Genomic DNA, 19,859 nt, shown 5'->3' with positions numbered 1-19,859 from the left:
ATTATTATCATGGTTTTAAAATTAAACTCGTGACATGACTCATACTGTCAAAGTGTTATACAATTTTTCCCATTTCCAAACCAAAGTTTATAAAAGACAACATACCAACTTCAAATAATGTAATTATTTTGTGCCTTTAGCTTGAGATTATATACATATTTTTAGACGAACCTGGAATTGAAGATCATTGGAAGTGTGACTGTAGTAACTCCTTTGCCTGCGGTAGTACCAGCTGTCCCTGTTATAGTAGTTCCTTTGGCTTTCAGCTGTACAGTGAGAGCTTTGGCAATGCAGCCCAGAAACATATCTAAGATACCTAGTTTATTCCAATCTCCTTTTTCTGTGGAGTGAATGATATCACTTATATCTGCTGGTGGAAGAGACTTCACTCCTATAATACTAGCCAGGCGACTCGGGGTTACCTCAGGCAAAACACGTCTTAGTAATGACGTTACCTGGAGAAAAAAATCAGATCACAATTCTTACCAAGACAGATGGAGTTTTCAAGAAAAATCAAATAAAGTCTTTCTTCTTCTGCACAGGTTATTTCAGTAAGAAGGACTGAATCTACTTTTTCTACTTAAATCACACCTGTAAGAAATTCTGTAAGGTTTTGATCTTGCTTTGAAGTGTTTATTAATATACCCAGTGAGACAAGACTGCAGAGCCCAGAACCAACCTCACTCAAACATTACTTAGTCTTCATAGAATAATAAAAATATGTTGATACTGGACTTATCGTAACAGTGATACAGATGGTTGTACAACTCTAATTTGCTCGCAGGTTGCAGACACATTACCCACTTTGCATAAAATTTATATGTCAGAAACTCCATGGTAGAACCATTAGAGACACTTTGGACTTCTGAAAACAAACACTTGCCTCAGCTACTGAGAATCATGATACTATTCTCCCCTCCTTTAGTTTTTCTTGTGATATCCTAACTCGAATATTTTGAAAAGGACATCTGTGCCAACTGCTCTTGATCTAACAGGAGCTGTCTTGAAATGGTATGTTCCAACCTGCTAGAACTGGGACTGAAATTGGCTACGGAATGCAAAATTTGGTCCAAATCAGGATGTATAAAAGTTTAAGAAGTTAACTTTTCATTTCTGATTTCTCAGGCCTTCAATGTTGTCTTGAAAACTGTTTACATTTGAAGAAAAAAAATCCAGTCTTTTGTATGTCTGAAATACAACAGAATTACTAAGCACGGCAGTATCTGCCTCCAGACACACTGAGATGTGACATGGTAACAGTTCAGAAAATTGGAAAACGTAGAGAACAGGAGCCAAAACTTCTGAAACAGGAACTAAAAAGCATCTAAAAGCATCTAAAAGAACTAAAAGCACCTGGAGAAAGCATCCCAGCTAGCAACAACCTAGTGCACTTACTGTACTAAAGCAAATATTTTATATGTATTTGTTATATTGGAGCATATAAATACACACTCAGACAACATCCATGTTCAGGAACAGATATTAAAGCTCTACCTGAGGCTACCAAGAGTAGAAAGGAGTTGTCTAGTTCCCCACTACTACACTCATAGCCTGAGTTTAAGACAAAGATGCTGAGGAATTGTGCCAGATCAATAACAGACACTGCTAATTATAAATCTCTCATCTTACGTATACAGGCCATATGGGCATTATATATGCATAATATGAAATACCCAAACAACACTAGATTTTTAGGTCACATCCATCTGACAGACATTTCAACCATGCTCTGCTCACTCAAGGTCTAATCTCAACCACTGAAGCTTCTGCTTCAGCTGTTACGATGTTTTAGCAAGGCGGTCATTACTTATCCCATAATTCCAGCTGTCACTGTGCTTCGAAGTCAAACACAGTATTAAAAAGGCAAGAATGAACCATGGCCTCCTCAAATCATGCAAATATTTGCCAACATTTGGAGCATATGCAGCACATATAAACAGGGGTAATGTTGTAGCTCTCTCACACCCTTTCCCCACAATGATGTGGCATGAGATCCTACTAAAAAATAAGCATTCACCTCACTAGCTTCCTTCCACACCTGGAAACTTAACTGCATTTTATACAGAATTCCATTTGCAATAAACGAATAAACCATCTTTTAAAATTCATGCATTTGAGAAATGGGAATTAACAGCTCTGATATTTAAAAAGAGCACTACCGATTCTTGCAGTTATATGTAAGAATTCTGGACGATGCTGTTTGTTCTAAAGAAAGTAGACGAATGCAATATGTGAACTTTAAGAAGTCTCTTTTTTGGAATCTAATACATATCGCCAGTCTAAATTTAAGTCTTGCTAGTCGCAAGGCAGTGCCAACTTCAGAATCTGAACTTTCATCTTAAAAAAGAGAATTCTTAGTCATTGCGGAAATACCTGACAAACTGAACATACGTAAGAGGATGTGGATGAATCTGTTGAAAACATGAACTACTGTGAAGAAGTAAGATCCGCTGGATACCGTCAACTTCAGACTCACTGAAGAATCCTTTGTGATATCCCTCCAAAATGAAGGCTGTGTGCTTACATCAAGACCCCCATTAGGACCCACAAAATGACTAATTTCTCTTGTCCATCCTCCTTCATTTGAGCAACAATCCCCGTCAAGCAAACTGTGTGACCCTCTGGTGTATGGCTGGAGAAAGCAACTTATCCTGCCCCACTCAAAATCCTTCAGAATAAAGACAAGAAAGGCGAAGAGTAATAACACTCAAAGGCATTTCAGAAGTGTTTGCTGATTTAGGTTCATGATGACATAGGTGTTAATTAAGTAATTTTGGGTTTCTACACCTCAGTTGTACCTGTTAGAAACAAAGCATTAAAAACTTACTCAAAAGTGTATTTTAATTTCATAACTTCAGCTGTCACTGACTTCAACACTGTACTTCGTGCAAATAGTTTTATACAATCAAAGTGTGGTGGTGCTGCAGTATATACGTATTGATATATCAAACAATTAAAACTTTATCATTTTAACTCCATTCAAAAATAGGGAAAAAGCCCCAAAGCTGACATTTAAATTGCAAAAAGAGACTCTGTAATTTGCTTTTAAATGGCTCATGAATTTCTATTTGCCATCTCCTCATGATTGCAATAAGAAAATGGGTTGCTTTATTTACAGCTCTTCCCTACTTGGAATATAGGGATGATCCGACTATGACTGGGAAAATATTTTTGAGGCGAAAACATAAAATTACATTTCACAAAAAAAAAAGTTCTAATACGCATTATACTGTCACGCATTATAGGATTTTAAGGACTTTTCTTCTAGGATCACCAAGGTAGAGAAGGAAGCGTTAGCACTCACCTGTCTCTGCACCCTGGGAGAAGCCGTGTGTAGTAACGAGAAGAGATCCTGGAGCAGGGTGAGCTGCTGAGCCAGGTACTGCCGCCCAACGTTGGAGCCGCTGAGCGCCAGAACCATGGAGAGCAGCTCGAAGCAATAAGCGTCGGACGCCGCGTCTTCGTCGCTGGGCTGGGAGTTGGCGTTCTCCTTGCTGGAGATGGCGTGTTCCCACTCCTCGCGCACCCGCGTCGCTTCCATGCGTATGGCCTGCACTATGTGAGCGCACACCTGTCCAAGCACACAGCAACGCTTACAAATGTTTAGAAAAGGAAAAAAAAATCGTGTTTTATGTGCCTTCACAACCATGTCTTAACACGGAAAGCCTGGTGACATTTGGCCCGTGCCTAAATTACTTTTCAACATGAATTAATATGGAAGAATAAAATTAAGATTTAAATTCAGAGCAAAGATTAGATAAAATTCTTTAGTATTAAGATGTAAATTTAATACTGAATTTGCTCATCTTCATTCTGGAAAATTTCACTGGACTAAGTCTTTTTTATTGTAGTTCCTGCCTTTTAATTTGTTTTTCACATAGAAATCAGGTTAAGAAAAAAACACAAAAAAAACCACAGAAAAAACTCCAAATAAATATATTTACTCAACACCCACAAAAGAAAAGGACTTAGGACTTATTAAAAGACTTATTTTCTTGTTTAGTTTACTACTCATGAAGCTTAAAAAAATTTAGAAACCTTGTTTTCATTTTACCAGTAGCCTGTTAAAAAGCACATGTAAGAAGTTTAAAGTTTGTTAAGATGGGTGACAAAAAGTAGATTCTATATAACTTAACAATCTAACAAGCTTCAAAATGAATCTAGTATCTCTTCGATTACTACAAAAATCTTTACAGCAATATTTGTGCTCAAAGATAATATAATATAGAAGATGCTTCTGTTGGGATATTTTTAAAAGTATTCAAAAGAAAAATCATATTCTAACTACTGTTTTATATTAAGAAAAACAAAGATAATTAAGAAAACCACAAGCTCAAACTTTCATTGACTGCAGGAGAGAATAATTTAAAATTTTATGCACTTATTACCTTTTTAGTATTCAATTTAACCATCTTTTTGATGACACAAATTGGGAGAAAATGTGCAAAACTAAAAATGTAAACCACGTCAGTGAACCGCTCCTGGAAATTTGAGAAGTTGTCCTATTATGTTATTATTAGCAGCAAACTTGATTAAGTATCATTTACAACTCAGTTCTAAAACTTTTCTTTTTAAATCGAGGCTAATAGTTTAAGGTTCTTTTATCATATTAAAATGGATTCTTTTGGTGCCAATTTCAGCAGATTTTTCTTATTAAATACACACAATTTAAAATGTAAACTAAAATTTGATTATAAAGAACAACAGAGGGACTGAAAGTGTCCAGTAAAAGGTACTATATTCACTGAAAATAAGCATATTTATTACAACAAACATTTAATCCTCAAAGCATTTCAGAACGAACTAACCTGCTTCTGCAAATTTGTCAGCTTGCTCCGGCTGAATATGATCCCTACCATGTGCTCCTTCAGGTCTGCATCTGATGTTGCCTTCATAAAAAGAATATTGAGTATTAGATCAAGAGTTTAAACAACATTTCCCAATTACAGTAGCAACTAACAAGAAGTATCAACAAATTTTGTTCTAAAAGTTTGTAGCTTTTTGTTACAGAGAAATAATATAAATAGGCAAGATCAAATGAACAATGGTTAATAAATACCTCTTAGATGTATTTAGTTTCTTTTTCTTAATAAGAGGAAATTTGAGCATGAACGAAAATAAAATAATCAATAAGCAAAACAAGTGAAGTATAATAATCTGAGATTCAGCCTCTTCACATAGCTTAATAGAATCACTGATTAAGTCTTTGAAAAGCAGTGCACAGAATGTACTTTTCAGTTTATATATTTCACAACAAAAGAAACAGGGAACACGCAATTAAGTTACCACACAGCAGGTGTGAGGGAAATACACTTTTACAAAATGAATAATTCAGTTATGGATTCAAGGTATTGGGTAAAGCAAATCCATAGATCATCTGAAAAATGAAATTACTTCTACTCAGGACAGTCCAATTTTGGCTATTAAACATGACAGTCCAGATTCCATGAACTTTTCAGGAACACTCCTTATACTCTAGGCATGATCTGCATCGCCATTGCTACAATGCCTCCATTAAATGCATATACTCCAATTATAATTTACTAATAAAAAAAAAATCATCAATAATTTTTTTAAAAAAAGCAATTGTGACACATTACTTCTGTTGTGATCTGAAAATTAGTTAGTGTAAGACAGACGAAAAACACTGAAAATCATCCTAGATCATATTTTCAGCAAAGTATTATTGATAGAATACAAATAAATACATTGTGTACTTTTTCTTCTCCTTCTGGGGAAGACAACAGTGCTTTTTCTTCTTGTTCTGGGGTTGGCTCAGCATCTCCGGAGATGAGTTTTCCAAATACCTGGAGGAAAGACAGTGACAATTTGCTTATCTATCTTAAAGCCAAGCTTGCGCAGATGTGACATTTTACATTAAAACATAAAGCACTGAAAGTCTACGATTCATAGTAACTTTCACCATATAACACATCATTAAAATCCCACCTGGGATGTAATTAGTCGGAATACTCGCAGCGTCTCAGATTCACAGTTTCTTTGCTGAGCTACACTTGCAGAAATCTGCCCTGCTATCTTAATGCTTTCACCATCTTTCCATCCAAGAATTTTCACTTGTCGAACTCTTAACGTGTTCTCTGGACCCTTCAATTCAATTTTGATGATGTGATTATCACCTCCAGGAAGTTCACTTGTCACCCAGCCAATATGTCTTGAATCCAAGTCTACCTATTAAACAGAAATATAACAATGGGAACTGACATTACATCAAACAAAAGGTCACCCTCCTCTAAAAAAAACTCAATCATACATCACTAGAACCAATACAGCGCTATGATATTTTCCATCCTGAGCAGTAAGACTATCATGTTTAATTATAAAAATATTCCACCTCATGAATTCAGATTTAAAAAGTCTCAAACAAAAAAATTACATAAAGCCATTTATTATTTGTCTTTAAAGCCTATTAGAAATAGTGGCCTATCGATCCCTTTTGTCCAAGCAATGGTTCACATATTCAAAAAACACCTTGGACTAATATTTACTCACTATTTTAATTAAAACAAAAAAAAAAGGCACCACCATAATTTAACTAAAAATATAATACAGAATTATCAGTAGTAAACTTATTCATCCCTATTCACATAAACCCTTGCCGAAGAAATTTTAACTGTGGAAGTCAACATCTGATATCATTATCACAAGATGAAGGACTTCATTGTGAAAAAGACAGATGAACTGTAACAAGTAAGTTTATTTTAGAATATATTTTTTTTTTTTAAAGGAATGTAAACTATGTTATGATTTAAACTGCGATGTCACTAGTGGAAGCCAAAACCCAAGAGGGTGCACAGTGCCTGACATCATCGCTCAGAGCAACCTGAGTGGGCCAAAGTGACACTTGGACCTGAACGAAATGAGCCCTTGCAATGACAGAACCCGAGGGAATGTCAGGAAGATGTGCCAGAGGAGGTTCAGGTTGGACATTAGGAAAAGGTTCTTACCCTAGAGGGTGCTGGAGCACTGGAACAGGCTCCCCAGGGAGGTGTCACAGCCCAAAGCCTGACAGTGTTCAAGAAGAGACTGGACAACACCCTCAGACACATGGTGTGAACTGTGGGGTTGTCATATGCCAGGACAGGAGTTGGACTCGATGATCCTTGTGGTTCCCTTCCAACCCAGGATATTATATGATTCTCTCTCATATCTGCAGGCTCACTTAAAATCGAGCTAATCATTCTTCTTTCCCATTTCTATGTTAATTCTCAGTGTCTGCACTGAACTGCGATGCAGCAGACAGACTTCTTTTTTTAATACCATGAGACAGGGTAAGCAGGAGTTGGGGTACAGTATGTGGGTGTGTTTCAAGATAAAAATCCTGCTGGAGAAGTGTCAGAGGACTGTTCAGCCAAGAAGCAGCAAAGCTGAACCAAGTCCCAGCTGTCTCCTGGGAGAGAAACATCCCTGGAGAAGTGCCTGGGCACCGTGTTTGTGCAGACAGAGCCAAGGCCAGGGACCAAGCCCACGAGCTGTGTTAATGATCAAAGCTCCAATGCCTGAGCTCTGCTGTGGCCACCTTTTATTTAGCTGGGTAGCCAGGAATAGCAAGTCAGTCTTCTCACAAAAAAAAGAATTCTTCAAGCAGGGCGGGATGTGTGCCATCTATATTTTGTGTCTGCATGTATAGATTCACAGAGAAATACACACACACTTTTATCTGTCTATGTATATACACACACTCACACTTCACTGTTTAGTATGAGCTCACTGTACTAGCATTGTTTCTTCACATTTGTAACATTTTTTGGAGCTGTATCTTTGCTTTAAATGCTCTCTGAGGATAAGAGGTAGAGCAAAGCGAACCTCTGTAATAAGACAATGCTGCTGCTTGAAGAATTTTACCACTGACTGTCAATAATCGGAATCATAAAGTCTGGAGCCCAAAATGGTAACTGCCTGCTTGAAATCTTAAATAACTTTGATGGGTCACATCAGCGTTGCAATACAAAACATTGTTCCCTGTGTACAAAATGTGCATTGAGCCCTTTCAATCCCTAACATTCTGTGATCTGGCTTTGCAACAGAACTACAAAGACTGAAACCGTTCCGAACTTGAGTCTCCGGATGGAAATCCTCAGCCACCTGAAGCTGAGAACTAAAATGGCAGGGTAAAATCTGTGCTATAGACGTGAGTATTAGATCACAGAACTAGAACAACTTATGTTGAGGGTAAATGATTCATTTCCTCCTTTCTCACAGCGTTCTACTTCTGCCAAGTCTTAAGTAGCATTTCTCTAATGAAAAATGATTCCGTGAAGCCGATAAAAGGTAATGACAGTACAACACTAAGAAGCCAGGCAGTGGAATATCTAACAATGTGCAATACTACTTAATTTCAGGTACATTCCAGCGTAAAAGTAATCAAAGAGCTTGTTGGACCTTATAAGAGACAACCTAAACAGTCTTTTTTGGAAACTTTTAGCATGATCACTTATCCTTTCAGCTGCAGTAATTAAGAAGAAAAAAAAAATAAATCTAAGGAACTCTTTATATTACCCTGTTCTGTTTTAGTAAAAGAGTAAAAGCTTGATCAATACTCAGTATATATATGACTGAATTCTGCCATTAATAATACAGTACTTCCAAGAATATTATAAAGCCTGTCATTTGCAAAATAATTTATCTGCCATAAGAAATGGAAACTATTTGCTTAGAAAATCTCTGCTATATGCAGCCAAAAAATGATGGCAATTTTTCAGTGTCAACTGCTAAAATGTTTACCTGCTTTATTCTGCAGAGATCTTCCACTACCTTGCCAGTTAGGAAGGTCATTGAAGTCACTTTGTTCTGCAATAGACAAAAGAAGAACAAAACACTTGAACTGAGGACCATTCTGACTACTTCTTTTGTATTAAGAGAATGCACACATAAAAGAGACAATTTGTTTCATTATGAATGAAAATTTATAAAGAGAACTCCAAAGTGCAGCTCCCAAAATACATAACTTGCTCCTCGTATTAGAAGTTGTAGCTGAAATATATTTGTAACATTACTGTAGAGATCAATAAACACAAATGGAGCAAGTCTAGGAAATAGTCTGGATTTTATGAAAACTAATTTGAACGCTTCTACAGAAACTGTGAGGAGGAAAAGTAACTTATGAAATAATTAAATGCTTGAAAATGCATCTGAAATTGAACATGCCACTGAGAATTAAGTTTCCCAGTCTTGAGTTCATGTGAACTGCAAGTTTAGTTTTATTGGCCTCATAATATCACGTACTGCTTTTAAAACCACAGGAACTGGAAACTTCACTTTGAAATGTGAGCTTCTGAATTAGAATTCAAACTGAACAGGACAAAGAAAACGGTGGTTCTTGACTGATAAAAATATACAACTTTGACTATGCACCTTCAATGAGAGACTTTTTATTACATTTTCCTCTTACCCCAAGATCTCTGGAATTGTCTACATGAACACACACATAACGTGCATTGATTCCTTTTACACAGTTAATCGTGATATTTTTTGTTTTGTTTTTATCTTCGTCTCCTGACTCCCAGAACGTTTCTGTAGACCCATCTGTTAAACTGCCAATCATGGCAGGTCGGCTTGATGTTTTAATGTCAACAATGCTGGTTAGGTCTTTTAGACACACCACTATACACAGTTCCTGTGAAAAGAAATGAAAATGTTTAAAATATCTGAAAATAAGCCCAAATATAGACATTATTGACAATTTTAAAAACCATACAGATATTTCTGTTCTGAGGAATATGCACTCTGAAGGAATTTGTAATTAATTTGTTTTCAAATTATTCATCCCTTTAAACCAAAGAAAATGTTAATAGTTAACAGCTGAATATATTGGTAAATGCCTAAATGTATTAATAAATGGATGAAAACACTTCAAGGTATTCAGCAGGAGTATTAACTTGTGGTGCTCAGAATAACAGAAGAAAAAAAAACAGATATAACCAAGAACTGGAAGGACCCACTCAATTAACCCAATTAATTAACTGAATGAGCTGTAAGAGATTCCCAAACAATGTACTTGCAAACAAGCACTTAGAAACACTGATTCAAAATTCAGGTTTGAGTGAGGGAGCTGGGTCTCTTTAGTTTGGAGAAGAGGAGACTGAGGGGTGACCTTATTAATGTTTATAAATATATAAAGGGTGAGTGCCATGAGGATGGAGGCAGGCTCTTCTCAGTGGCAAACAATGATAGGACAAGGGGTAATGGGATCAAGCTGGAACACAAGAGGTTCCACTTAAATTTGAGAAAAAACTTCTTCTCAGTGACAGTGCCAGAGCACTAGAACAGGCTGCCCAGGGGGGTTGTGGAGTCTCCTTCTCTGGAGACATTCAAGACCCACCTGGACATGTTCTTGTGCAACCTCACCTAGGCGTTCCTGCTCCAGCAGGGGGATTGGACTAGATGATCTTTTGAGGTCCCTTCCAATCCCAAACATACTGTGATACTGTGATATACAGGCTAAGGGTCAATATTTGAACTTCTAAAGCTAAATATGAGAACCTGAATGCCAGCAACAAGATCCCAAATTGAGATACACTCAAGGAATAGGACATTGCAGTAAAGAGTGTTTTAATTCAAGCAGAACCATCATAGGAAGCACAGGCTGTTCACAACTGATCTCCGCTTCTGAGAGAGAGGGGTAATACTCGCCTGATTCATGACTTCAAATCCAGACTGGATACTGATACTAAAACTCTCTTCACTATCTCCGTCATCAGATTTGGACAAAATATTGTTGATATGATGAAAAACATTGCTCTGGTGCAGGAACTGGTGATCAGATTGTTTGAATTTGAGGCTCCAGCACCTGAAAACACATTTAATGGACTCTGAAATTCTGAATATTGTTTAAAGGACATAACCTACCAGTGAAACTACTAATTACATTTTTGTTTCTCAAAATATTTTCTATAAACCTTTAACTTCAACTTTTTGCAGGATCTTAAATGTTTCTATGCACCATTTTGAGGAAGGCAGGAGCAAACTTCTCTTAAAATTTCAACAGTGAACAGAAAAACTTTATTCTATTTGTATCTTTGAGACAGATACACAGGAAAAATGTCACACAGTTCAAGGATACTATCCAGATGACAGATTTTTGAGCAAAAGGTATTAATGTATTAATTAAATATTAATTAAAGGTATTAATTAAAAGTATTAATAATATGGTAGTATCTGTATGTGCACTGCCATGCACGCACATACAGATACTACCATATTATTCAATAATATGTTTTTTTCATAGTGGATGCAGCACAGGTTTTAAAAGCAAATACATCTTTCTCTTCAATGTCTTTTATAGTATTATTTATATATTTATATTTATACATGTGTCTCCTACATGTATCTTTCCTATGCATAAGGATAGACATGCTCCTTTTCACACAGGCACATAAAGTCGTTCCACACTTCCTGTGTACATTGCAAAATCTTCTCATCTACAATGTTACAACATTTCCAGCCCTTTAAGAACATTCTCAATTTGTGCTTACCTTAAGGCCATTTGCTGTAAAGCACTACCGCTGGGGAGAGACATCATAAGATCAGAGATTGTCTGGAGAAGGCGATGAAAAGTGTGGGGTAACGGGTGAGCTGCTTCGCCAGCAATCACTATATCTGACAGAGGATGTTCACATACTCTGGTGTCTTTTTCCTAAGATGCAAAACAATTTGTACGTTGTTAACAGACTTCCAGAGGATAAAAAAAGGTTAAATAGATAGAAATAAGAGCATTTATGATAATTGTAAGAATAACCACAACAACCCTTCAAAGCAGTTCCTGTCAGAAAACAAGATATACATGAACACTAAAGAAGGAATTTGGGAAGTATACTGTATACTACCACGTATTTCCCATGATTTAAAGATGCGACATTGCATTAATTTGGAAACAAACAAGAAAAAAAATAACATATTCCAGCTGTTAATAACTTTTTTGAGTAGCAAAAACCAGCCATAACAAGCCTGCTAATTAAGGTACTGTTATCAGCTGCTTAATTTCATTAGAGCTGTGAAAATCATGATTCTTGTTCAGGCGTGTCAGTACCAGAACAGCTGCACACTGGGAGCCACGTTCCACTGGGCAGTGGCAGAGGACCAAAGAGGGCAGGGGCCTGTGAGGTGTGCGATAGGGAAGAGTAACAGAAGAAAGAGAAGGAGGTTCTGGTCACCATTTCCTATTTCAGAAGGCAGGGGAAGACTCATCCACGAAGGACACAAGCAGTTTCCCCCTTTTAAAAGAAAATCCGATCCTGCTTGAAGTACAGAACACAGCTGCGTGCCCCAAACGTACTGACATCTCAAGCCAGATTCAAACTTATTTTAAACCCATTGTGTACGTATATTCCTGCATGTAGGTTTCACACGAATCTTTACTGCCTAAATGCCTAGAAATGCTATGCTATTGTTTGAAATTAACTTCAGGCACGTGTTTACTTAGACAAAAAGTATCAAATCAGATATCTCTGTATTTTCCTGGAGGGTGTAATGTGGTAAAGGGTACACAGAATATGAAGTAGGAAGCATAAGACTGATTTCTACACTAAATATGATCAGAAAACGTTCAAGACCTAGATATCTTCCTTCCCCACAAGGATTCTATCTACACAGACACCGTCCTGCTCTCCTCATCTCCTCTACAGCTTAGGAATTCTTGAATTTTGTTTTGTTTTAGCAATGACATTACCCTTGAACCTGCATCTTACGCATTAAACCACTTATGGGTTTAGATCCTCATCCCCTGTTTTTACAGAATTCATCACTGGGATTTCTCTCAGTATATTAAGAGAATATGTAAAAATATTTCACATAAGGAAATGAATCCCAGTTGTGGAAAAGCACCAAACTGCCTGCAGTTACTACATTGTGTACATGTATTTACATGGGTATTTTTAGCATGTGATCAGACTCCTGAAGAGAGATGTGATTTGAATGTACATCACCTGAGTGATATTGAAGAACCAGCTGAGAACTGTTGCCAGTTTCTTGTATGCAATAAAATCCTGCACAAGTGACCAAGTGACAAGTGACATGAACACTGAAGAAGGAATTTGGGAAGTAAACTGTATACTGCACAAGTGACCAATTTTTTAAGTGCCTCTTATTATATCAAAAGAGAAGCAATATTGCCACCAGAGCAGAAGTGGCATATTTTAACGTTCCCTTGTAATGTCCTGTATCTTTCAGTTAGTAATTATCCAAACTACAGCTAAGGTAATATTTGTTTATGCTTTTATATAGTAAAGGTTCTCATTTTGGAGGCTGACCAACATAAGGACCATCGGGAACGCATTTCCCTCACTCATGCGGTGCTTTTGATGTACCAGTTGAAATTATTACAAGGCAGAAAATTGTTGGAGCCAAACACAGAAACAATATTCAGAACAAAATACACAGACTTATTGGAAATCAGCTTTAATGTATACATACAAGAATCTGGCACAATTCAGTAGGTAGAATTATAAATCTGCATGTTGATACAGTAACATGGTAAAGTTGATATCCCACAAAATTTAGGATAAGATTACAGTTGCTTTGTAAACAACTGTAGCAATGTATCAGGGCTGCAATGCTGAGAAGACTCATTTCAGGACTAGTCATTTCAAAGCTGGATTAGATGTGAAGCGATAAAATTAACCTGATTTCTTGAGTTATTCGTTGTGGACATGATAATTGTTTTCAGTCAGAGCTAAATCTAGGAGAGATTGTATGAGGACACCTTTTGGAAGACTGATATGTTAGACTACATCATTTTACATGCTACATTTTCAGAACTAAGTGTAGATTTCTCTTAAATCACTAAATTAACTGTGTCTTGTGCATATATAATTACTTATATTACTTTTATATATCTACATATAGAATTACTACAATTCACTTCAGAATTACCCATAGACTTTTGTTAAAGTACTGACAGACACAGCAGACTGAACAACAAAACTCCTCTGAAAAATATTTTCTCTTTTCTCTCTTCTTTTTTCCTTTTTTTTTGTGGGGGGGTAAAGAATAAAAAACAAACGGTAAAAAGCAAAAAAAAAAAAAGCAAGGTGCTTTTTTGTTTGTTTTGGTTTTGCTTTGTGTTTTGTTTGGTTTTGCCTTTTTTTTTGGCCCATGAACACTCAAAAATAATGCATTAAAGGACTATAATTAATCAGCACTCAAAATTTGGCAATTTTGAGAGAAAAATTTATTTATCTATGACTGTCAAAAGAGTTTAACTACAATTTAAGACTAAGAATTTATGTTCTATAATTAAGATTCTGTTTCACAGAGGATTACTTTTTTTGTTACACATAAGAAGAATAGTTCTAAATTGACTGCAAAAATCAACAGAAATACTGTAATTACGAAAGGAATGCTAAACCTCACTTACTTGTTCTGCATTTTCTTTATTTGATTTATTTTCTTCGTCCTCTTCTTCTTCAGGCTCTACAGGTGCAGGAGTCAAGGAAGCCACAAAATGCCATAGAATATCATGGAGAGAAGTTGTCTGAATGACATTACAAAGAAGCCAGTTGAAAGCCTAAAATAAAATACACACAAGTAGTTACAAAACGGTTAAGCAAATCTGCAGTAAAACCATTTATGCAAGGAGGTGCACTGATGCTTTTGGACAGGAAAATATTAATGTAGAGGTCTCCAAGTAAGACACATTGCTCTGCAGCTAAAACGGCTCATCAAAATGAAACTACATTACAGGGGACGTAGCAAAGTAATTCACAAGCACCACAGAGAAAAGTCAGTTATTTGAAAAAAGCTTTAAGGATGAAAAAGCAAATTTCAGATGTATTTTCAGAGATGATTATAGGATGAGGTAGTAGCACTTATTACTCAAATTGGTTAACAAAGCAAAGATACTTTTTAATTCAGAACTCTGCAGGCTGAGGGTTGGTTTCTTTATTTGGTCTCTGGCATTGACTGAATTAATCAAAACAATTCAGCCACTTCCAGAGGAAAAAAACCACATAGTGTAGGGAAAAAAGCTTTTTAAAAAATGTAACATTCTTATATTTTTCTAAAATCTTCAATCCTTCTGCACACTGATGTTTGGAAATTTGACATGTGGTAATTAACAGTAGAGGTGTGTTTTTTACTTTATCTGAGAAAATCCACCTATATTCTCACATTACAAATGCTTGAAAAATACCCACGTTGTGCACAAGTTCAGAAGAAACTTCACTAAAGCTTAGTTGAAAATAAAAAACGTCCTCAATGAGGATGAAATGTGAAGTTTTTATTGAAGCAACTGATCTTTAATGAATCTTTTGGTCACTCATCCACTATCTACACAACGTGGGTAGCATTCATCCATCTCAGAAGGAAGTTGTGAAATATCTATTAATAGATATTACCACAGTGAAACACTTCTAAAGAAAGAATACTCAGTCCAAGATTTGAAAAAGGAATGGCAAGACCAGGAAGATGCTGAGCAAATGAGAAAAAGACAGGAGTTTTATAATTATATTTATATATATATATATATAAAATTACTTTTACAGTCTTAACAAATTATTTTATCAGACATTTTCTACATGACAGATATGTTATTGAAGAAGGCCTACAGGCAGTATTTTTGTATTCATAACTTAGAGTTAATGATACAAGTGAACTTTTAGAATAGGTTTACTGCACATCACAAAATAATTATTTTTAATCTATATAAAAATTCTTTAAAAAAATCTGAAACAGAATTTACAAATGTCTTATTTTAATCCATTAGCAAATTAATACCTCCATGGCATAGACTCGGCAAGCAGATTTCCGTAAGGCTTGTTTCATTGCTATTTCAAGTCCTTCCAGATCATGATGCTGGATTACAAAAGCCAATACTGGCCACTGGAAATTTCTCTCTCCTTTGGAAAGAGAGCTGTGGGCGGAGATTAACCGAGAAAGTTCAGGAGATGGATGTCTCAGGAGAGAGGACCCCACTTCTATTCAAAAGTATAAAAATATGTAGACATTAGATTCTTTGTGCATTTCAATTTTATAGCAACAGTAAAAATAGAAAGCAACGGAGCAATTTTAGAATTGATATTTTTGTTCTTTTTTTTTGTGAGAAAAATGCGTTGAAAAAAGCAACATGGAAAAAAAATGCTTTAACTAAGAAAATACCACTTTGACTTTTAAATCAAGCACAAAAGATGCAACAAATTTCAGAACCATAGTAACCCCTAAACTCTTCTTAAACTTATCCTGTGTGAATTAACAGCTGACGTTCATTAATAAATAGAAATAAAAACCATTACATGGCTTTATAAAAAATTATATTTGCCTGCAGTTTCCATGAAGAACTGCAAATCAAATGCCACATCCTTGAATATTTTTTCACTGCTTTTGACGATGCTCTTACCTGCATCTCCACTGTTGACTCGTCTCCTAGGGATTGCCTTTACACGTGCCGGCAAAATCGAGTGCTGCTTGTCATATTCTGATGCAACAACTGAATATGATCTTTGAAAGACTGTACGCTTTGCAAGATCTGTATCTGTTATTGGACTGGTTTCCAAACTACAAAGAAATCAGTGAAGTTATAGACCCGTTAATGAATATATAGAGTATACTTGAATTAGACATAAATATTAAGTAAAGACACATGCATTTCATAATGACAATGCTACTACACTGTATGAAAGTTTGTCTTATGTACCTAATAACTGTTTAAATGCTGGAAAAGAAGGAACACATATTACAATTACACATGCTGAAAAAGCATGCAAGTGCTTTATAAACTAATGTAATGATACACATGGTAAGTTCAAAGAATTTCGGTATTTTTTAGAGAGAATACAAGCATTCAGATCATGCTTGAATTGAAGTTTCAGACCAAATCTGCCCTGAGAATGCACGTGAAAACATCTATGGAGTGAATTTTTCATATGCAAGCCAACTGAAATTTAGAACTTTATGTGAAGTAGAAGTTTCTATTATCATTAGCCTTAAAGCCAATTTTCAGTTGCTACGGCTACGCCTCTGATGTGTTTTCTGCCTTACCTTCGGTGGACTTCTTACAGTCTGCAGAAGAACTCCCAGCTTATGCTGCCCCTATAGGCCTCAGGAGACCATGGTGTCCACAGTTTTAATAAAGGAATATACCAATACAAAGGACGCACTCTTAAGGAGTTTTGTTAGAAAAGTTCTATCTCTGAAAAGACTACAACTCTAGATTGTAGTATTCCAATAAACTGTTTTTGCAGTCAGTATAAAATATAACTGACTGAAATAAAAACAGATTAAAGGCAAGTTTTCTCTTCATTACATCCTCGTTATAACATGAGGAATCACTGCTTGACACCTGAGAATACCAATCATCTAAGTTGATTTCGGACTATTATTAAGTAACAGTAAAAGCCTTTTTTTTTGGCAAACCAAAAAATTCTGTATTTGTGTGAATTCTATCATAGTAAACTTAATGAGATAAGAAACTGGCTTAACCTGACAGAAACCATCTAGTGCTCCTAGTCCCACACAGCATTAAGTTGCCATTTCTTCACTGACATTTTTGCTTCCCACAGAAAGCAGCAACAACATTTGCTTCAAAAAAATGTAAGGTAATGAAATTCCCTCCTGTTCAAACTTCCCTTCAGAATGAAAACCTGAAAGCAGGATAACAACTGCTTTTTTTTCCAAAAGGCCACTAACCTGTACTACAGTCACTGTGTTAAAGAAAAGAAATACAGGGAAAAAAATCACTACATTTTCAAAGAGTTTGCAGCAGTTATGGTCCTTAGACCTTGCCAGTGGTTGAAAATATACCTGATATGCTATGATTTACCGGAGATATTTTTCTATCTCTAGCTTCACATGATTTTAGCTTTTTTGCTGCCATATCAGAGATTAATCTGGGCTAATCTGATAATTCAGCTACTTTAACTATATTTTATATATATAAATATTTATATATATTTTTATATATATATATATATTTATATTTTTTTTTTTTTAAATTGGTGTTACGCTAATGCTTTAGCATCTGTATGTAGTACCTAGAATTGCAAGGAAGTACCTTGGGGGCATAGATTTCATGTTACTCTCTGGCTCTTCGAAGACATTAGGGCTTGCATCGGGAGTGACTGAGATGTACGGTGCAGGTACTGAAGTTGAGCGCAGGTACCTCATCTCATCCTGGAAAAGGTTGTCATCCTGGTACCCCGCAAAATTTTCATGATGATGCCTACATCAAAACAGGGTTTTAAATTAGGATTTAGAATTACAAGCTCCCGAAAGGCACACATGCACCAAAGTCCTTCACCAACACATCTAGCCAGCCAACGCTATTCATTTATTTTTCACCAAGTACATTTAAGCTGGTTGTGACTTACGAGTGTTAGTGGAAAATATAATGGCATTTTAAAGCAACAGGGAGTGAGGATCACTATCTTTCTGTATTTTCATTAGGTATTTCCATTATGTATTTTAGACAGAAATGTCTATCCATCATAAACATGAGACATTACAGAGAAATCTACTTAGAAATGCCAAGTAAGCACAAGTCTTCTGGTTTCCTTTTTATTTTTTTAACCGTGATGAGAGAAAAGTAGCACGTATGTCTGCTACTAACACATTAAGTTAAACTCTTCAGGAAATTCTAAATTCTTTGGACAGAAACTAAAATTCTGTTAAAAATATTTACCATCCAAAAGCTACTCTGGGTATAATTGACCTTTGGAACAAATACAATCTAAGAAATTGAACAAGATCATGGAAATGGAAGAGAAAGAACAACAAAGATCATAAAGAATTACATAGAAAAACACATAGTTTCCTAAGTTTCAGTTTCGTTTATATAGACATTTTTTATCCAACAGGGTAAATATGCGAGTATTAAAATCAACGTTCATAAATTTCCTTTAATTACCTTGCTAGAGTCTGCAGATAGAGACAAGGCATTTTAATGGGAAAGTCTTCAGAAATTCCTTCCTTGACACTGGGAAGCTGGGATTGGAATGCTTTTGCAGGGTGGTAGCAGAGGATACTGGGCTCAGCAGCACTACTCAGCGACAGTAAATACAGTGCATTGGCTTTAATCACTTGATGAGCTTCCATAGTTGGCAAGGCACGAGGAGTCTTAACTTGCATTGGTTTTCTCCTGGATTGTTTAATCTGGAAAAATTTTAGAAAAGCTGTATCTAAATTATACTTCATCACAGGAAAAGCTAACAGTGACACTTACACTAAAGTTGCTTGATTCATCCTGTTATGAAATGTTTTCTATTACTAAATGGCACTTCATAACTTTTGCAAACTTTCAATGAACAGCGGCAAGTTTTGCACACAAAATTCATCAAATTCAACAAATTCAGTTTAAACTAGCATTTTTCTGCTTATCTTAAAACTTCAACATATTTAGATACTTTAAGCAAGAATTTTAAATGAGTCATGGAAGACCAATATATGAAGAATACCTTTCGTGCTATTCCCATTGAAAACGGCTCTAGATTGCCCAGTGTCTGGCATCTCTATCCAATGATCTGGATGATTAAGATAATTAAAGAAACTATACACTTATAAAGTATAAAACAGTAGTCGTGTTTCAGTACATGAATAAAACAGAATTCAAAGTTAAATAAACTGAGATGTACTTTTGAAAAAACAGATACTACGTTCAATGCTGCAGTTCTATTGCGGTAAAAATAAAATTACTTTACAGATTTGAAAACATTACTATCTGAAGGGAAGATATGTCAGAGACAATCAGCAATATTTCTCTCTTATTATTTTAAACCTATCAATGACATAAGTGGATATTCCAAAGCCTTCCAGTCCGAAATTCCACATTTTTTAAACTGGCCCTACCTTATTCTCAAGTTTTGAACACAGTGCTATTAGGCAGACAGACAGCTAAAAATACGAGAAACAGATGA

General features: G+C 35.8%; 1 protein-coding gene across 9 annotated transcripts in view; it reads right to left on the bottom strand.

Moving 5' to 3' along the window:
* The window catches only part of MYCBP2 (MYC binding protein 2), a 198,953-nt gene that overhangs the window by 16,311 nt on the left and 162,783 nt on the right, over positions 1 to 19,859 (bottom strand). For 8 of the 9 annotated variants that reach the window (XM_080363498.1, XM_080363500.1, XM_080363503.1 and 5 more), the window contains 14 exons: positions 18,854 to 19,098; positions 18,002 to 18,169; positions 16,349 to 16,506; positions 15,730 to 15,929; positions 14,372 to 14,521; positions 11,493 to 11,653; positions 10,651 to 10,807; positions 9,410 to 9,634; positions 8,743 to 8,808; positions 5,950 to 6,189; positions 5,709 to 5,807; positions 4,809 to 4,889; positions 3,305 to 3,571; positions 172 to 455 (listed from right to left, as the gene is read on the bottom strand). In XM_080363498.1, the coding sequence (XP_080219624.1) occupies positions 172 to 455; positions 3,305 to 3,571; positions 4,809 to 4,889; positions 5,709 to 5,807; positions 5,950 to 6,189; positions 8,743 to 8,808; positions 9,410 to 9,634; positions 10,651 to 10,807; positions 11,493 to 11,653; positions 14,372 to 14,521; positions 15,730 to 15,929; positions 16,349 to 16,506; positions 18,002 to 18,169; positions 18,854 to 19,098 (2,501 nt within the window). The remainder of the gene's footprint in view (positions 1 to 171; positions 456 to 3,304; positions 3,572 to 4,808; positions 4,890 to 5,708; positions 5,808 to 5,949; positions 6,190 to 8,742; positions 8,809 to 9,409; positions 9,635 to 10,650; positions 10,808 to 11,492; positions 11,654 to 14,371; positions 14,522 to 15,729; positions 15,930 to 16,348; positions 16,507 to 18,001; positions 18,170 to 18,853; positions 19,099 to 19,859) is intronic. The other variant, XM_080363499.1, reaches the window with a different exon arrangement.

Source organism: Nesoenas mayeri (genome assembly GCF_963082525.1).
Source record: "Nesoenas mayeri genome assembly, chromosome: 1".
NCBI classification, from domain to species: Eukaryota; Metazoa; Chordata; class Aves; order Columbiformes; family Columbidae; genus Nesoenas; species Nesoenas mayeri.
This window is presented reverse-complemented; position numbering and strand designations above follow the sequence as displayed.